At 45.5% G+C, this 14,682-nt stretch overlaps 2 protein-coding genes across 2 annotated transcripts; one reads left to right on the forward strand and one right to left on the reverse strand.

The window, feature by feature from the left end:
• Window positions 1–5,645: 5,645 nt before the first annotated feature.
• LOC127765527 (uncharacterized) lies at window positions 5,646–9,883 on the forward strand. Its single transcript, XM_052290445.1, has 6 exons — window positions 5,646–5,880; window positions 7,424–7,607; window positions 7,839–8,116; window positions 8,189–8,350; window positions 9,175–9,399; window positions 9,485–9,883. Exons 2-6 carry the CDS (start codon window positions 7,583–7,585, stop codon window positions 9,596–9,598), a joined length of 804 nt encoding a protein of 267 aa, XP_052146405.1. The 5' UTR covers window positions 5,646–5,880; window positions 7,424–7,582; the 3' UTR covers window positions 9,599–9,883.
• A 2,660-nt stretch (window positions 9,884–12,543) lies between these two features.
• On the reverse strand, window positions 12,544–13,280 carry LOC127760773 (uncharacterized). Its single transcript, XM_052285072.1, has 2 exons — window positions 13,233–13,280; window positions 12,544–13,126 (listed from the first exon to the last, which is right to left on the reverse strand). The coding sequence occupies exon 2, from the start codon at window positions 13,124–13,126 to the stop codon at window positions 12,572–12,574; it is 555 nt and encodes a 184-aa protein (XP_052141032.1). The 5' UTR covers window positions 13,233–13,280; the 3' UTR covers window positions 12,544–12,571.
• Window positions 13,281–14,682: the final 1,402 nt, after the last annotated feature.

Here is a 14,682-nt window from a genome sequence, read left to right on the forward strand (position 1 = left end):
TTCCACCGACAGCTTTCTATCTTGTATTAAGTACGCATAAACAACAAGTATGTGCCATATTAGATAATAGACCAGGTTATTGTGCCTCATAGGCTCCATGTCAACCAAAACCACCTTTGCAAACCACCAAGGGGGACAAAAAGAGATAGTTTTCATAGTTGAGGGAGCCTCTTTACTGGTTTTACATTTGAGTGTCAAGAAGTGGACCCAACCTATAGTTGAGGAAGGCAAAATGGATTGCTTCTCCCAAATTGGTTTATATATGGACCTAGTTTAGTGAAGAGAGTGGTCCGATGGACTGGTCTCATTGGCCTTGGAGAGCCATGAGAACCTCTTTTTATTAGCTAAATACTCTTGGGAAATAAGTCCACTTTGACTCCCTCGAAGATAGGTCCAATCTAATTTGTATCCCTCAACTGCAATATCAAATATCTTGAAATCCCTGCTATTAAAATTGGTGTGATTTGACTCCCTCGCCTATTTTCAAAACGATTTTCGCTGATCGGGTTCAACCGACTAAGTCAGCATATATGGGACCCACATGCCAGTGATCCCTCTCTTTCTCCTCCCCTCCCCTCCCCTTTCCCCACACCACCACATGAGCTTGAGCAAGGACGACAATCAATGGTGGTGTGATGACATCCAACAATGAGGACCGTCCTTCCTCCTCACCACCACGCGAGCTCAAGTGGGAATGATAGTCGAAGGCAGCGACGCGACGATCAACAATGCGGAGATGAGTAGCGACAAGGAGTCTGTTACCGTAGCCAGCGGCTCCTCTACCACTAATTGTTGTTGCTTCTTCTTGTCCAGACGTACCTCGGAGCCGCCGTCATCCCGCCCAGCTAACTCGCCCTGCTACACAACTATTATTCTCCCTTCTTTCTTTTCTCTTTCTTCTCATCTCTCTTGCGTCGCAGTGCGGGGTGGCCTGGGAGTCCCCCTAACAGCCACCCACGAGCCACAACAAGAGGGAGCTCAAGGAGAGGGTGACGCCAAGGGACTGCGACAGCGAGGACCACCTCATATTCTTCAACTTTCGCTCGTAAACACCCGAGGATCCCCGCCAGGATCCACCTCTACATGGTTGGATCCCACCACGCCGAGTCCAAGCCCTCCTGGGGTGGGGCAGCACAAGAGAGAAGAGGGATCTAGTGGTGGCAAGGGGTGCTTGGTTTGGCACCGCTTTGCACCTCCCTTTATGATGACAACGCCTAAGTCTGCTGGCGACCTCCATGACGGGGCTCCACCCGGTGACATCCGGGTGTGGCGTGACATCAACCTTGTAGCTATCGACACTCCTCCTCCCTGATGGCCGGTGGCTCCTCGAGCTCCACCCGACGGTGAGCACCCAGGTTGTCGAGCTTCTACTCTTGGCCTCCTGTTGTTGCTTTGCCGCTACCTCCTCTCCCCTTTCCCCGATGCGACGACGAGCATCAACGGCAGCAATGACAGCAGAAGGCCGATGTCGCGGTGTTCGGGGTCTCCTACCGACCAGACAAGGCCACGAAGCCGTCGTCTTCATCCTTGGCAAGTTCGATGATCTCGCGTGAGCTGCCTGCTCAAGTTCATCCCATGTTGTCATGTGGGAAAGGGAGATGGGATAAAGAAATAGAGGAGGTGACACTAACATATGTACTACACATGCTGACTCAGCCAAGCAGACCAGGTCAACCAGCCGAAATAAGTACAACAATGGGTATCCGTGTCCAACGTTTGACCTTCCGTCTTATTTGAAAATTTATGAAAAAAATATAAAAATTAGTCACTCATAAAGTATTATTCATGTTTTATCATCTAATAACAATAAAAATGCTAATCATAAAAAAATTTCAAATAAAACGAACGGTCAAACGTTGGACATGAATAGTGCAAAACTGCACTTATTTTGGGACAGAGGGAGCACTACTTTCAAAATAGCCGAGGAAGTCATTGATTTTAATAGTTGGGGATCAATATACTGGGTAATGCGGTTAAGGAATAATTAGATTGCGCTATATCGAGGGAGTCAAAGTGGACTTATATATTCCACGAAATAAGTCCACTCTGACTCCCTGAAAGTGACCCGAATTTAATCCATGACCCTAAACCACAAAACCGGATATTTCGACCCCCCGAACTAGTGAAACCGATGTAATTTGACTCCCTTGGTGGTTTTGGAGGGTGGTTTCGCTGACGTGACGCTTAGGTGGCATTTAAATTAAAAACATATATGTGGGACACATTTGTCATTCACACACACAAAAAATTGTGGTTTCCACATGCCATCCTCTCTCTTTCTTCTTCCTCGCATCTTTCTCCCTTCTCTCTTTATTTCTCTTTCTGCTTCCCTTCGACTGTCCGCGGGGAGCATGGGCTGGAGCGGCGGCGGGCAAGCACCGAAGTGGTGGCAGCCGGTGGGAGCTAGCAGAAGCGGCGATGACAGTAGGGTGGAGCTGACGGCGGTGGTGGGCTGGAGCTGCCCTGGGTTTTGGAGCGGCAACGGGCGCTCAAGGACCAGCAAAGAGGCGGGAGAGGACGACAGTGCCGACGCCGATGCTGATGAGATCGAGCAGGGGGACGACAGTCGATGGCTTCGACAGGCCAAGAGCTGAGCGTCGGCGTGTTTCGAGAGTGCCAGGAGGAGACCGGAGCGGACAACGTGGGACCGCCTCCTTCTCCTCCTCCTCCGCCGCCACTCCCTATGCCGGATCTGAGTGCCTCGTTGCCGTCCTCTAGCACCTCCCCGCATCCATCCGTATCGTTGCGTGAGGAGGTGCGACCTCGTAGTCCGGTCCACCCGCGTCAACTCCAGCCTGCCGCCGCCGCCACTTCAGCTCCTGCCAGCCGCCACCACTAGGGGTGGGCAGATTTAGACTGAACCGAAGAACCGAACCGAAAAGATCGAGGCCAAGACCGAAAATTTCGGTTATTTGTTCGGTCCCAGACATCGAAAGACCGAATTTATTTCAGTCATTTCGGTTATTGGGCTCGGTTAACCGAATTGACCGAAAATTTGGCCCAATAAGCCTAGAGCCCAATAAGCCCAGTAGTACTAACTCTAGATACAACCCTATCACTTGCCGCACACCCGCACAGCCATACTCCCAGTCTCCCATCGCGCGGCGCCGCATCCCATCTCCATCACGCTCGGCCTCTGCCTCCACTGCGCCGCGCCGCCTTTGCCAGGCCGCCTCCATCCTCCACCCCCCGGCCGCCGCCTCCGCCGCTAGGAGTCCGCCCTGCACCGTGCCGGCACTGCCCTCCACCACGTCGCCTCTGTCCTCCACCGCCGCGGCCGCCGCCTCCAGCCAGCCCGCCTCCGCCTCGGCATTGCCTTCGTCTCCACTCTCCAGCCAGCCTCCTCCATTCCGCCGGCCGTATCCGTCTCCATTTGTGACTTGTGAGTTGTAATCTGTGTGTGATGTAATGTCATCAACCTAGAACTTCCATTTGTGCTTGTGAGTTGTACTGTGTGTGTGATTGTTGTGAACTTCAGTTTTGAGACCTGTGCTATTTAATCTTGCATATTATCTCGTAATTTTGTGTGATATATATATATATATATATATGTGTGTGTGTGTGTGTGAGAAAATGTCTCAAAAGAGGGGAAGTCTTGTCAAAAATTTTCATTCCAAACTTACTCTGAAAAATTTCGATCAGACCGAGACCGAGACCGAATTTGCCGGTACTGAGTTTTTTTTTATGAAATTCAGTCATGAGTTTTCAAAGACCAAAATGACCGAAGACCGAAAGACCGAGACCGAATTTTTCGGTCTGACCGAACGCCCACCCCTAGCCACCACTCTGGCCCCCGTTCACCGCCGCTCCAGCTCGTGCTCCCCGCGGACGGTCGAATGGAGAGAGAAAGAGAAAGAAAGAGAGAAGGGAGAAAGAGGGGAGGAAGAAGAAAGAGAGAGGATGACATGTGGGGCGTACATGTCAGTGGGCCCCACAGTTGTGTGTGTGAATGATAAATGGGTCCCACATATATGTTTTTAATTCAAATGCCACCTAAGCGCCACGTCAACACCGCCACGTCATCGAAACCGCCCTCCAAAACGCAAAGCGAGTCAAATTGCATAGGTTTCAACAGTTCGGGGTCGAAATATCCGGTTTTGCGATTTAGGTTCATGGATTACATTCGGGTCACTTTTCAGGGAGTCAAGTTAGACTTATTCCTATATTCCACCCTTGGCAAGGGCATGCATCGCCTTGCCTAAGAGCCCAGAGAAATTACAAGCCCAATAGCGCTCGCACGAAGTGGAGGGGGAAGGGAATGACCGAATGAATGAGTCAGAAGACTCAGAACTGTGGTACGGGCTGGTCCAAAAAGAAGGGAGAGAAAGAAAAGGAACCAGCCCAGAAGAAAACAGTAACTTTTAGCAAAATTGTGTTTATCGCCTAACGTCGTTACCCTGACGGCATCTCGCGTGCTTCTCACGCGGCATGGGCTCGTGAGGAAAGAGGCTCTGACACTAACGGAGGGTAGTCACAGAACAGGCAGCGATCACGGTGCAGGAGCAGATGTGAGCGCGCGCATCGCGCTGCACCCTCTATACAGAGCTCTGCTACTGCTTTTATACCACAAGGCTTTCTTCCCCAACCGAAAGGGCAATCACAGATTAGCCATGGCGAGAGCTAGTTGCTATCTCTGTTTCGTCGGAGCAATCTTTCTCCTTCTCTTAAGCTACGTCGCCATCTATCCTGAGGTTCTTTTCATCACCAAACCGGTGGACGGCCCACCGCCGAGCGCAAGCGCCTCGAACAATACTGGAGCAAAGGTGTGTTTTTTTACTGCGAAAGTGCATACCAAATTCAGAAAGGCCGCGTTTTTTTTCTTGTGCGTGCATAGTAGAGATGGTTTTGGCACAATTTCGTGTACGTTTTGAAGTTTTACATGTACGGTACAGATGTGGGTTTTACGTCAAAATCTTTTGTGCGCGCGTACGGTATAGAAAAAATTCGCATCGGTTTATTCAAATCTGGATCAGTTTTTTTTTTCTGCGCGTATGGTAGTACATTTTGCATCAGTTCGTTCAAGTTGAGAGATTTTTCACGTACATTACATCAGTCGATGCATGTGTATGATATAGAAGGATTTCGCATGGATTTATTCAAATCCGGATTCAAGTTTGGATTTTTTTCCCCCCACGTGGTTTTGCATCAGTTTTTTGTTCAAAGGTGTGGGATTTTTCCACGTAAAGTACAGTGGATGCATGGGTTTATTCAAATCTGGATCCAAGTTTGGAATTTTTTTCCCCTCACGTATGATGGTTTTGCATCAGTTTTGATCAAAGGTGTGGGATTTTTCCACGTACAGTACAGTGGATGCATGGGTTTATTCAAATCTGGATCCAAGTTTGGATTTTTTTTTCCACGTATGATTTTGCATCAGTTCGTTCAAGGTGTGGGATTTTTGCACTTACAGTACAGTCGATACACATGATGCGTTCGGTATAGAAGGATCTTGCATGGGTTCATCCAAGTTTGGAATTTTACTTGCTAACCATCTCCCTGCTATATTCCGAATTTGTGACCATCCGATCTGTTTCAAGATTTGTGCTCCCGTTATCGGGCCCGACAGACTACCGGGCTTTTAGACCCGTTTCTTTTTTTGTTAAATCCGATGCCCCGCGCCCGAGGCTGCGTGTCACTCTCCCATCTGCATCCACGCATACGAGAGAGAGAGATTCGCCGGTTCGGTCGCCGCCGGCAACAGGCGTCGCGAGTGAGAGAGATGGCGCTGACCAACCTCGTGCTGGGGGCGGCGGTGTTGGCGGCAGCGGCGCTCCTCTTCGCCACCGACATCCGCAAGTCCGGCGCGATGTTCCGCCGCAACGCCCGCAAGATTTGGGCCTGGCTCGACGAGGAAATGAAATCCGCATCCGCCGTGTCCAGGTAATCTGTCTGCGAGAGAGGGCGATTTGGATAGTCTCCTCCGGTGGACGTGGAGCCCGTGGGAAAAGAGTTGGGGTGTGTTTTGTTGGCGAGGTAATCGCGGTGATTCCGGCGGTCGTCGCCGAGGCTTCTACGGCGCTTCGTGTGGGGACGGTAATGCAGCAATGGCACTTCTCATGCTCGTAGGTGGGGATTTATGATGTATGTTTTGATTTTTTTTTTTGGTGGGGGGGGGGGGGGGTGAGGGGGGGTGGGGGGGAGGAGTTGGTCCAGAACTCCAGATCTGTGTGTTCATGCGGATGCAACTTCCGTTCTGAAAAATTGCGAGCATGTAGATCCATACTGTTTTGACGCTTTTTTCAGAAGTTTATTGATTCTGATTTTTAAATTTTTTTTAGCTTATAACAATGTGTGGCCCTATAGCAGGTGTACCCTTTTTAAAGGAAAGCTATGCTACTTTTGTAATAAAACACATAGCAAAGAGTACAGAGGGAGTTGGATCCTGCAAGTCTTCTGTTTCATTCTGGATAGTAGTTCATAGTTCTAAACAATAGTCAGTTTTGTTCCTTGAGCTTGCCACTTGCTAGTCTCACATCCTTGCGCCCCCTGACAATTTAGGTTTAAGAGAAACAGACTAGGATCGTCACAGCTAATAGATAGTTGCTGAAGAGTAAAAGCTAATAGGTTTTGTAACTGCTAGTAGTTTTTTACTGTCATGATATATTGACAGATGAAATGTTTTTTTTGTTTGTTTTCGAAACACAGTACAGACACATGCACACTTATAAACACGCGCACACTCACCCCTACTATCTTCTGTTTATCTACTATTTTTGTGAATGCAAACAGTTTATGTTAATCATTCCTGGATTGGTATTTCAGGCCAGTGTTCCTGCGTTCTCAGTTTTCAACATAGTAGCAGTTCAGAATCAGTTTTTGCGGTCTCGAGATGAAAGTGTTTTGATTGAGCATTTGGTTACATTTGTTAGTTTGCTATGTCTTCCTATTAACAGAAGATCCTGTAGCACCTGGGTTTCATACATGCTTTCAATGGTGTTGTGTGCTGGAGAGAGTGGTCTTCGTGGATATCTTCTCTCTCTATTTTTTCCTGGGCGTTGTTTTCAGTAACAAAATGCTGGGCTTTCCCAATTTTGAGAGAGAATGCACTGGGTTTTGTTTCCATGAGGGGAGAAAACGTCGTGGGCTTTCTTCTCTCCTGCGGGCTGTGGGCTTTTCTATCTCCAATAAAACTTGCAAGGCCCACTCAACAAAGCACGCCACGTGAAATGCCCGCGAGGGAGTTTCACGCTGTGTGTGGCCAGTGGGGTGGATGAAAACCACATGCTGATTGTATGGCAGAAAAAACCGACTGAAATACAAAAGAATTTCAGCTGGCTGTCGCATAGACAATCCTTTTTTTTTTTGCACTTATGGTGGTTTTACATCAGTTGATCTAAGTGGGATTTTTGCACATGGAATACAACAGTTATGAATACATGCAGCTAACACTAACAATTGCACCTCGTCTCCATCATCTGAACAGGAAATTCATAATGGGCCTCCAAAATCCAAGAGTGGGCCAACACCACCAACTCGCAGGCTGGAGATCCAGATCGTGCCACCTCCACCAACTTCTAAGCTGATTGGGCCGCCACCACCACCACCAGTGCAGAATGGGGCCAGCAAGAAGGAGAAACTTGGGATGACCAAGCCAGTCATCATTGTTGGTTAGTTCTCTCTATAAGGCTAGATTGTAATGGGCCTCTTATTGCCTTATTGTACTGCTAAGGAGGTGATCAGAGTTCCAGGTTCCTGGACTAAATAGACGAGGGTAGAGATTTTGAAGTAGTTAATTTTGGCCCTTTTTAAACGATTGTCTAGAATAATTTCTGTTCGATTATATGAAAGACACAATTATTTGAATAAAACAACATAACAATTATTTTCTTGTTCTCAAGGTGCCTTCTTGTCAATACTATTGTACGCATCCCCTTTTGTGGTCTACTGGAGCAGCGGCAGCAACTATGACGTTATCAGATCGTTCTATACCAAGTTCGATCTTCTCTCTATTGCACTCTCCATAATTTCTTGGCTGATGTTTTCCCTTTGTCAACGCCATGGAGTTGATGGAAAAACAGTTGGTTGGGCTCCTATAATTGTCTACTCGATCGGCCTTGTCTTATATTGTGTTCTTCTGGTGATGAGGTTTTGCCCAGATGGAACCGTAAATGATAAGGTCAAGTTTTTCACTGCAAACAACTGTTTAATTAATTGGAGGTGAATTGAATTTAACATTTGATGATTTTAGATATGCCACACTACTATAGCACTGCTACTGGGCATCACTCTCCTGTTGCTGCTATTTGATATGTTTGAACCCATCAAGAGGGAGCAGAAAACAGCTAAGGTGCTTTCAGGACTGGCCGCATTAATGCAGTTGACATCAGAAGCTCTACCTTATGCAGGCATGGTATGACTCTCTACTTACAACACACTGAGAATGTTTTTTTAAAAAAATTCTAGTTTGCTTCCATAATTGTCTCTCTTTTACTAATGACTTTTGCCATTCTAACAACTAGGTGATTCTCCGCGCTTTGCTATAGGAATTACTAAGCAATTCTCAATGTATTTTTTTTCGACAATCAAGTTAGGAGTAAAAAGAAAAAAATAATAAAACATCAGAGTTTATCAGTACTTATCATGAAACAAACAAATGATATCCGCGCTTTAATGTGAAACATATTGATAAGTACTCCCTCTGTTTCATATTGTAAGACTTTTTAGCATTGCTCGTATTTATATAGAAGTTAATGAATCTAGACACATATATATGCCTAGATTCATTAACATCTATATGAATGTGGGCAATGCTAGAAAGTCTTACATTGTGAAACGGAGGAAGTATATATTAAATATTATAAAAATGATAGATAGATTTGTTAAAATATTGTGCAAATGATGTGAGGGGTGATGATTGGATATACTTGCATGTTGATTTGTAGAATTAAATAAGTTGTAGATGTGTTTTATGCTTGCATGAGATCAAATATGTAATTATTGCTAGTGGGTGATGATGTGACATGGTTGCATGTTGAGTTTTGGACTTAGTAGGCTATAACTTTATAGAAAGTATAGATTCAATGGGCATCTAAGAAGTACTTGCTTTCTTTACTAATCATGTTGATTTTAGGCTTCATATGCTAGCAGTCTATTCCTTTGTGATCTAGATCATTGCTAAACTGAACCTTTGTCATTGGATTAATTGATTATTTTTGTCTTGCCATTTGTTTCCAGCGTGCTCTGTGCTGCGCAGTTCCTGCACCTGCCCCAGTGATTGTTGATCTGCCCCAGGCATCTTCTCAAGCCCCTGTGGTTGTTGATCCGCCCCAGGCACCTGCTCAAGCTCCAGTGATCAAAAACAGAAGAAAGCTTACTATATTCGTACGTGCAGTGGATGCGGGTGTAACTCTCTTCTGGGCTGTCTATTGTGCCTACAATTATGATCACAGTTTTTTCTGGGTAATAGTTTTGTTATTTCTGTTTGGATTTTTTTGGGAATTAGTGTACATTTCTGTGTCAACATAACGAATTGTGTGATTTTCAGTTTGCCAACGTTACATCTGCGGTCTTGTCCTGGGGGAGCGCTTACGTCTACATATCCTGGGCGCTAAGGCCTGTGGCAGGGCACCAGGCGCAAGAGGGGGATGCAGAGCAGTAGACTCCAAGGTCTCCTCTTTCGCCACTTGATGCAGAGTTTAGTTGGAACCAAGTTCTATAGCATTAAAACCTTGTAGCGGCACACAGCCCCGCACCATTTTGGAGTAGAAGGATGCTTGTGAAGCAACTGGATAGATTACTGGTGGTCTGGTGTACGAAAGTATCGTAGTTTGAAACACCTAATTTTTGTCATGACCTCAAGTGCGATACTGCCTTTCAACATGCAGACTGGACCAGTGTATTATTATGCATTGTTTTGGTCTGCCTCTACTACACTACACTGCACAGCAAGTCAGCAACCCTTGCTCCATCACGGCCTCCTGTGCAGCACTGGAACAACCTTCGTCTGCACGGGCAGACGTGAACATGGCACTAGCCACTAGCGTTGCGTACGTACCCGCGGAACGGCACGGGTGAAGGGCTGAAGGCCCCCTTGGCAATATGACCAAGTGACGCGCTGACTCACCGTCAAAACTCAAAACCCCGCTTCCGCTGGGGAAATCGAACGAGTCGTCGACAGGCGATCGGCCGGCCTGCGTGCCCGCCCATCTCCGGCGGAATCGTGGCCGTGTGCAATACACAGATACGCACGCGCAGGGGAAGGCCGAAGGCGGATAGAAGGGAACCGAATCAGCGTCACTGAACCGCCAACTACGAAAACAGGGAGAAAATGGTCGTGACGTGAGCTCCCCTTCGCTGTGTTCATTGCAAAGGGTTCCCAACCCTCCTCTCCCCTCGTGTTCCGCGCACATGCTTTTTAAGCTGTTAAATAGTACATTTTTTTAAAAAAAGTTTTTATATGAAAGTTGTTTAAAAAAATTATATTGATCTATTTTTTTAAAAAAATTACTCCATCTATTTCATATTATAAGACTTTCTAACATTGTGTTCATATAGATGTTAATGAATCTAGACACATATACAAGTTCAGATTCACTAATATATATATATATATATATATATATATATATATATATAGTAAATTTGTTTGGTGCTCCATGGTGCCCGGGCACCATTGTTGAAATTTACTATATACCCAATTCAAATGAGTATGAAACTTTTTTAATTACTTAGGTATTAATATTAACCACTTTACTAACTAGTTCAAAACAAGTTTGAACTGAATTTGAACTTGTTTTTGTTAGATTTTGATTCTAGGTATATAGCATCCATACATATAATTAGTTAGGTATGTAATCACGGATTGTGAAATAAAGTTAAATTTGAGTTGTTTTGTTGATAGGTATAGGTATGAATCAAATTATTATAACTAGGTATATACTCACAATTTGAAAATTTTGAAAAATTTAAGTGATTTTGTGCATTTGATACCATGGTGCCCGGGCACCATGGTGCCCCATATGAGTGTCCTATATATATATGAGCAATGCTAGAAAGTCTTATAATATAAAATGGAGGAAGCAGCTAATACTTAATTAATCGCGCGCTAATGGACCGTTCCGTTTTTGGTGTGAAGGAAATGAGTTCCCATCTCCCGCATCCGAACACAGAAAATACACCGTTGGGGATGGCAAATCAGGAGCGTCGTTCTCTTCTCCCCATCGACACAACTTTAGCAGAGCAGCAACTGAATTCTTGGCTCGTCACACCACCATCCTCACCTAGGCTGTACCCACCCACAGATGGAGGAGGCGTCGTGAAAGAGCACAACGAACTAAATACGATATCTTCGAGCAGTTAGACAACTGGGACGTGTTCATGTTTCGGGACATGAAGTGCTTACGTGTACTGCGCTCAAAAGTGTTTACGTGTATTACCGGGGTGCTGCAAGCACGTTGCCCGTGCCGTCCGGAAAAACAGATGTAAAGCGAGGTCAATTTAAACTGGATATTGCTTTTAGAAGCCTGAAAATAAATTTTCAATCAATTTAAACTGCATATTGATAACTCTAAATTGCAGTGGTACACAATGTGCAATTTCACCTTTTTTTAAAAAAAAAACTGTACTTTTGTTGTTATCAATGGTTTTACTTTATTTTTATCTAAGTTTGAATATTTTTGCACGTATTTTTTTAAAAAAATGAACAGCAAGTTTATTTCTTTAATTTTGTATGTTCAAATATATTGTACGTTCAACCTTTTTGTAAGGTCAAAATAGAGGGGTAATGAGATCCACTGGATTGTCATCTGAAAAAAAAATCACCTCAAAACGTACATTACGGCATGGCCGCATGGCTGAAAACAAGGCCAACGGATTTTACAGGCGATTGTCCAAAACATTATACGGATTGCAAACGCCCGTACAAACGGATTGCACAAAACATTTTTGCAGGTGGTTGATACCCGATTTATACGGGCGTTTGTCCAGCCGACTATAGTCCAGGGCATATGGAAATCAGCTATTTCTACATGCGCAAAATTAACTGCATGTGAAAAACGATTTACACAAACAGTTATTATAAGAAACCGGTATGTGTAAATGCAACAACCGCCTGCCTAGTAGATGTAAGAGGTTAAAAAGAAAAGTTCAGATGCACTACACCACAATCATAGAGATACATTTTCATTTTTATTCCCATCCACATCCACACCACATTCACTCGGATATATATGTGTGCATCACAATTCTATCCATTCATTTATTCACATACATAGAGTTTAAAATTAACACCGAGTTAAAGTTATACATATTCAATCTCCACGTGTGCTTACGACCGTGGTTGCATTGTTCATTAGAGCCAAAGGCTAAAAAGAGAACAGCTATATTATTCTTCTTCTAGAAAAATATTTAAAAAATATAAATATTAGGAAATGATCTAATATCAAATAAATAAAAGGAATAAGACTTTAAACTCAAGACCAGCTAACCCACCATCTTGTGGAACTAGCCGAAAAATCTCTAGGCATTTCTAACTTCTTCAAAAATATTCTTCTAAAAAAATATTGTACAATGGATGTAGGGTGTATATATGATTAATTAGCAACACCCTAAAACAACTTATCTTTCGATGATCTTACGCACCTTCAATGGAGGAAACTCTAAAGCTTAAATCACCTAAGCCGGACTCCTTCCCCAAGTTCCCACTTACATCGAAATTGACCTTTCCTAGAACATGCCTCTCGGTCCATATCAGATTACGCAGGTCACCCCGGATCATGGCATTGGCGCCGTCAACCCCACCTCTGGCCTTGACGACGACCACGCCGGCCGCGCTGCCGCCCTCCAGCAGCTTGCCGTCGATGCAGAAACTCGGCACCAGGGCCGAGGCAAGTACGATGTCATGGTACGAGACGCGCAGCTTGGAGCCCCCGCCTCCGCCGCAGGCATGGTAGCGAGGTGAGACGCCGGCGACGTCCACGGCGAGGTCGAAAACCGGCGGCACCGGGGCAGGCAGGCGCGGGTCGAGCCCCTCGACACCTACGAGCCGGATGGAGATGTTAGGATCCGGTGGCCCGTTGATGATTGGCGCCATTAGTACAACTGCCAAGAGGAGGAACGCTAGTATTCCAAAGATCACCACGCCGACAGCAAGGTTGACCCCCGGCAACCCTTGTTTCTGCTGCTCCATCTGCACGGAGATGGAGATGGAGACATATATAGTCAGACTGATAGAAGTTATTGGAGAGACGAACAAAATCGATCAGGTCCCAACATCGAGGATTCGGCGTACGTACCTTCCTTGGCCGGAGAAGAAACAGATCGATATGATCTAGTAGGTTGTGTCGCCGAGTTCGTGCAACTGTTCTCCCCAAGAACAAGGTATATATATACTCCTATTTCGTTACGTGCATCGCCCGCACCCGTCGGTACAGTCCGATACGGTTTGACTATTTTGCAGGATAAACCCATCAATTGCTCGGCCCAACCCAACCCGAACGGCCGCCTCCACCTCGCGATCGCTATGGCGGCGGCGCCGCTGCACCGGCCGCTTCCGTCACTATGTTCCGCCTCCTCCTCACGCCGTCGCAGCAGCCAGCTCTGTCGAGCAGTCGAGGCCTCGCACGCTCGCTAGGCCGGGCACCGGCACGGCCGGCAGCACTGATCGCACGCGCTGAAGCTGCCTTCTCGCGTCTCTCCTCGCCCCACACCGCATGGTCCATGGAGGCACCCGAGCGGAACGCCACAGTGAAGGTTCGCCCCACGCTGCGTGGCCATGGCCCCAGCGCCGTCCGCGCGTTCACGAAGTGTGGCCATGCGTCGGGCGCTTCGGATGTCTTTGCTTCTTGTTCTAATTCCTCTCGTGTATGCTCGTTATTGGTTACGTGTCCAACTTTCCTGAAGCGATCGATCTCTAGCCGGGACAAGGCAGGAGGCACCACGGAGGCGGTAGTGTTTTCCTGCTTGTCAGATTTCCTCATCACCATTCGAAAGTTTGTATTTTTTTTTTCTAGCGTGCGTGCATAGCAGAGCAGAGCTTTGCATTTGGATCGTTTTCATGGTATTTGCGTTCAGAACTTGATGTCTTTTCTCCCGCAAAAAAAAAAAAAGAACGTTTTTTTATTTGGGCACACCAAGTTCATCAAGTTAGAATTTTTTTTTTCACGCAAGGGCTTTTGCATCGGTTTCTTTGGAGGTTGGATCTTTCATTCTTTCTCACAGTAGATGCATTTAGGAGGTTGGATCTTTCTCACAGTACATGCATTCAGGAAAACAGGAAAAAAAAACATGATTATTTGCGGAAGGAGCTTCTTGTTGTTGGGGGGCACACCACCATGTTAAGGTCTTTGCATCGGTATTCAAGGTTGGATCTTTTCAAGTTTTCATGGTACATTCATTCAAAAAAATATGTGGTTTTTGCACATAGAACGTCTCTGGTTGTTTGGGTACACAAGTTCATCCAAAGTTGTTTTTTTTACTATCCTTAAGTTTTTAAAGGAAAAAAATATTTGACGCCGTTGACTTTTTTAAATATGTTTGACCGTTCGTCTTATTTAAAAAAATTAAGTAATTATTAATTCTTTTTCCATCATTTGATTCATTGTTAAATATACTTATATGTATACATATAGTTTTACATATTTCACAAAGTTTTTTGAATAAGACAAATGGTCAAACATATGCTAAAAAGTCAACGGTGTCAAATATTTAGAAACGGAGGGAGTATAATTCATCTAACTATAGTAT

This window comes from Oryza glaberrima, chromosome 1 (assembly GCF_000147395.1).
Source record: "Oryza glaberrima chromosome 1, OglaRS2, whole genome shotgun sequence".
Taxonomy (NCBI): Eukaryota; Viridiplantae; Streptophyta; class Magnoliopsida; order Poales; family Poaceae; genus Oryza; species Oryza glaberrima.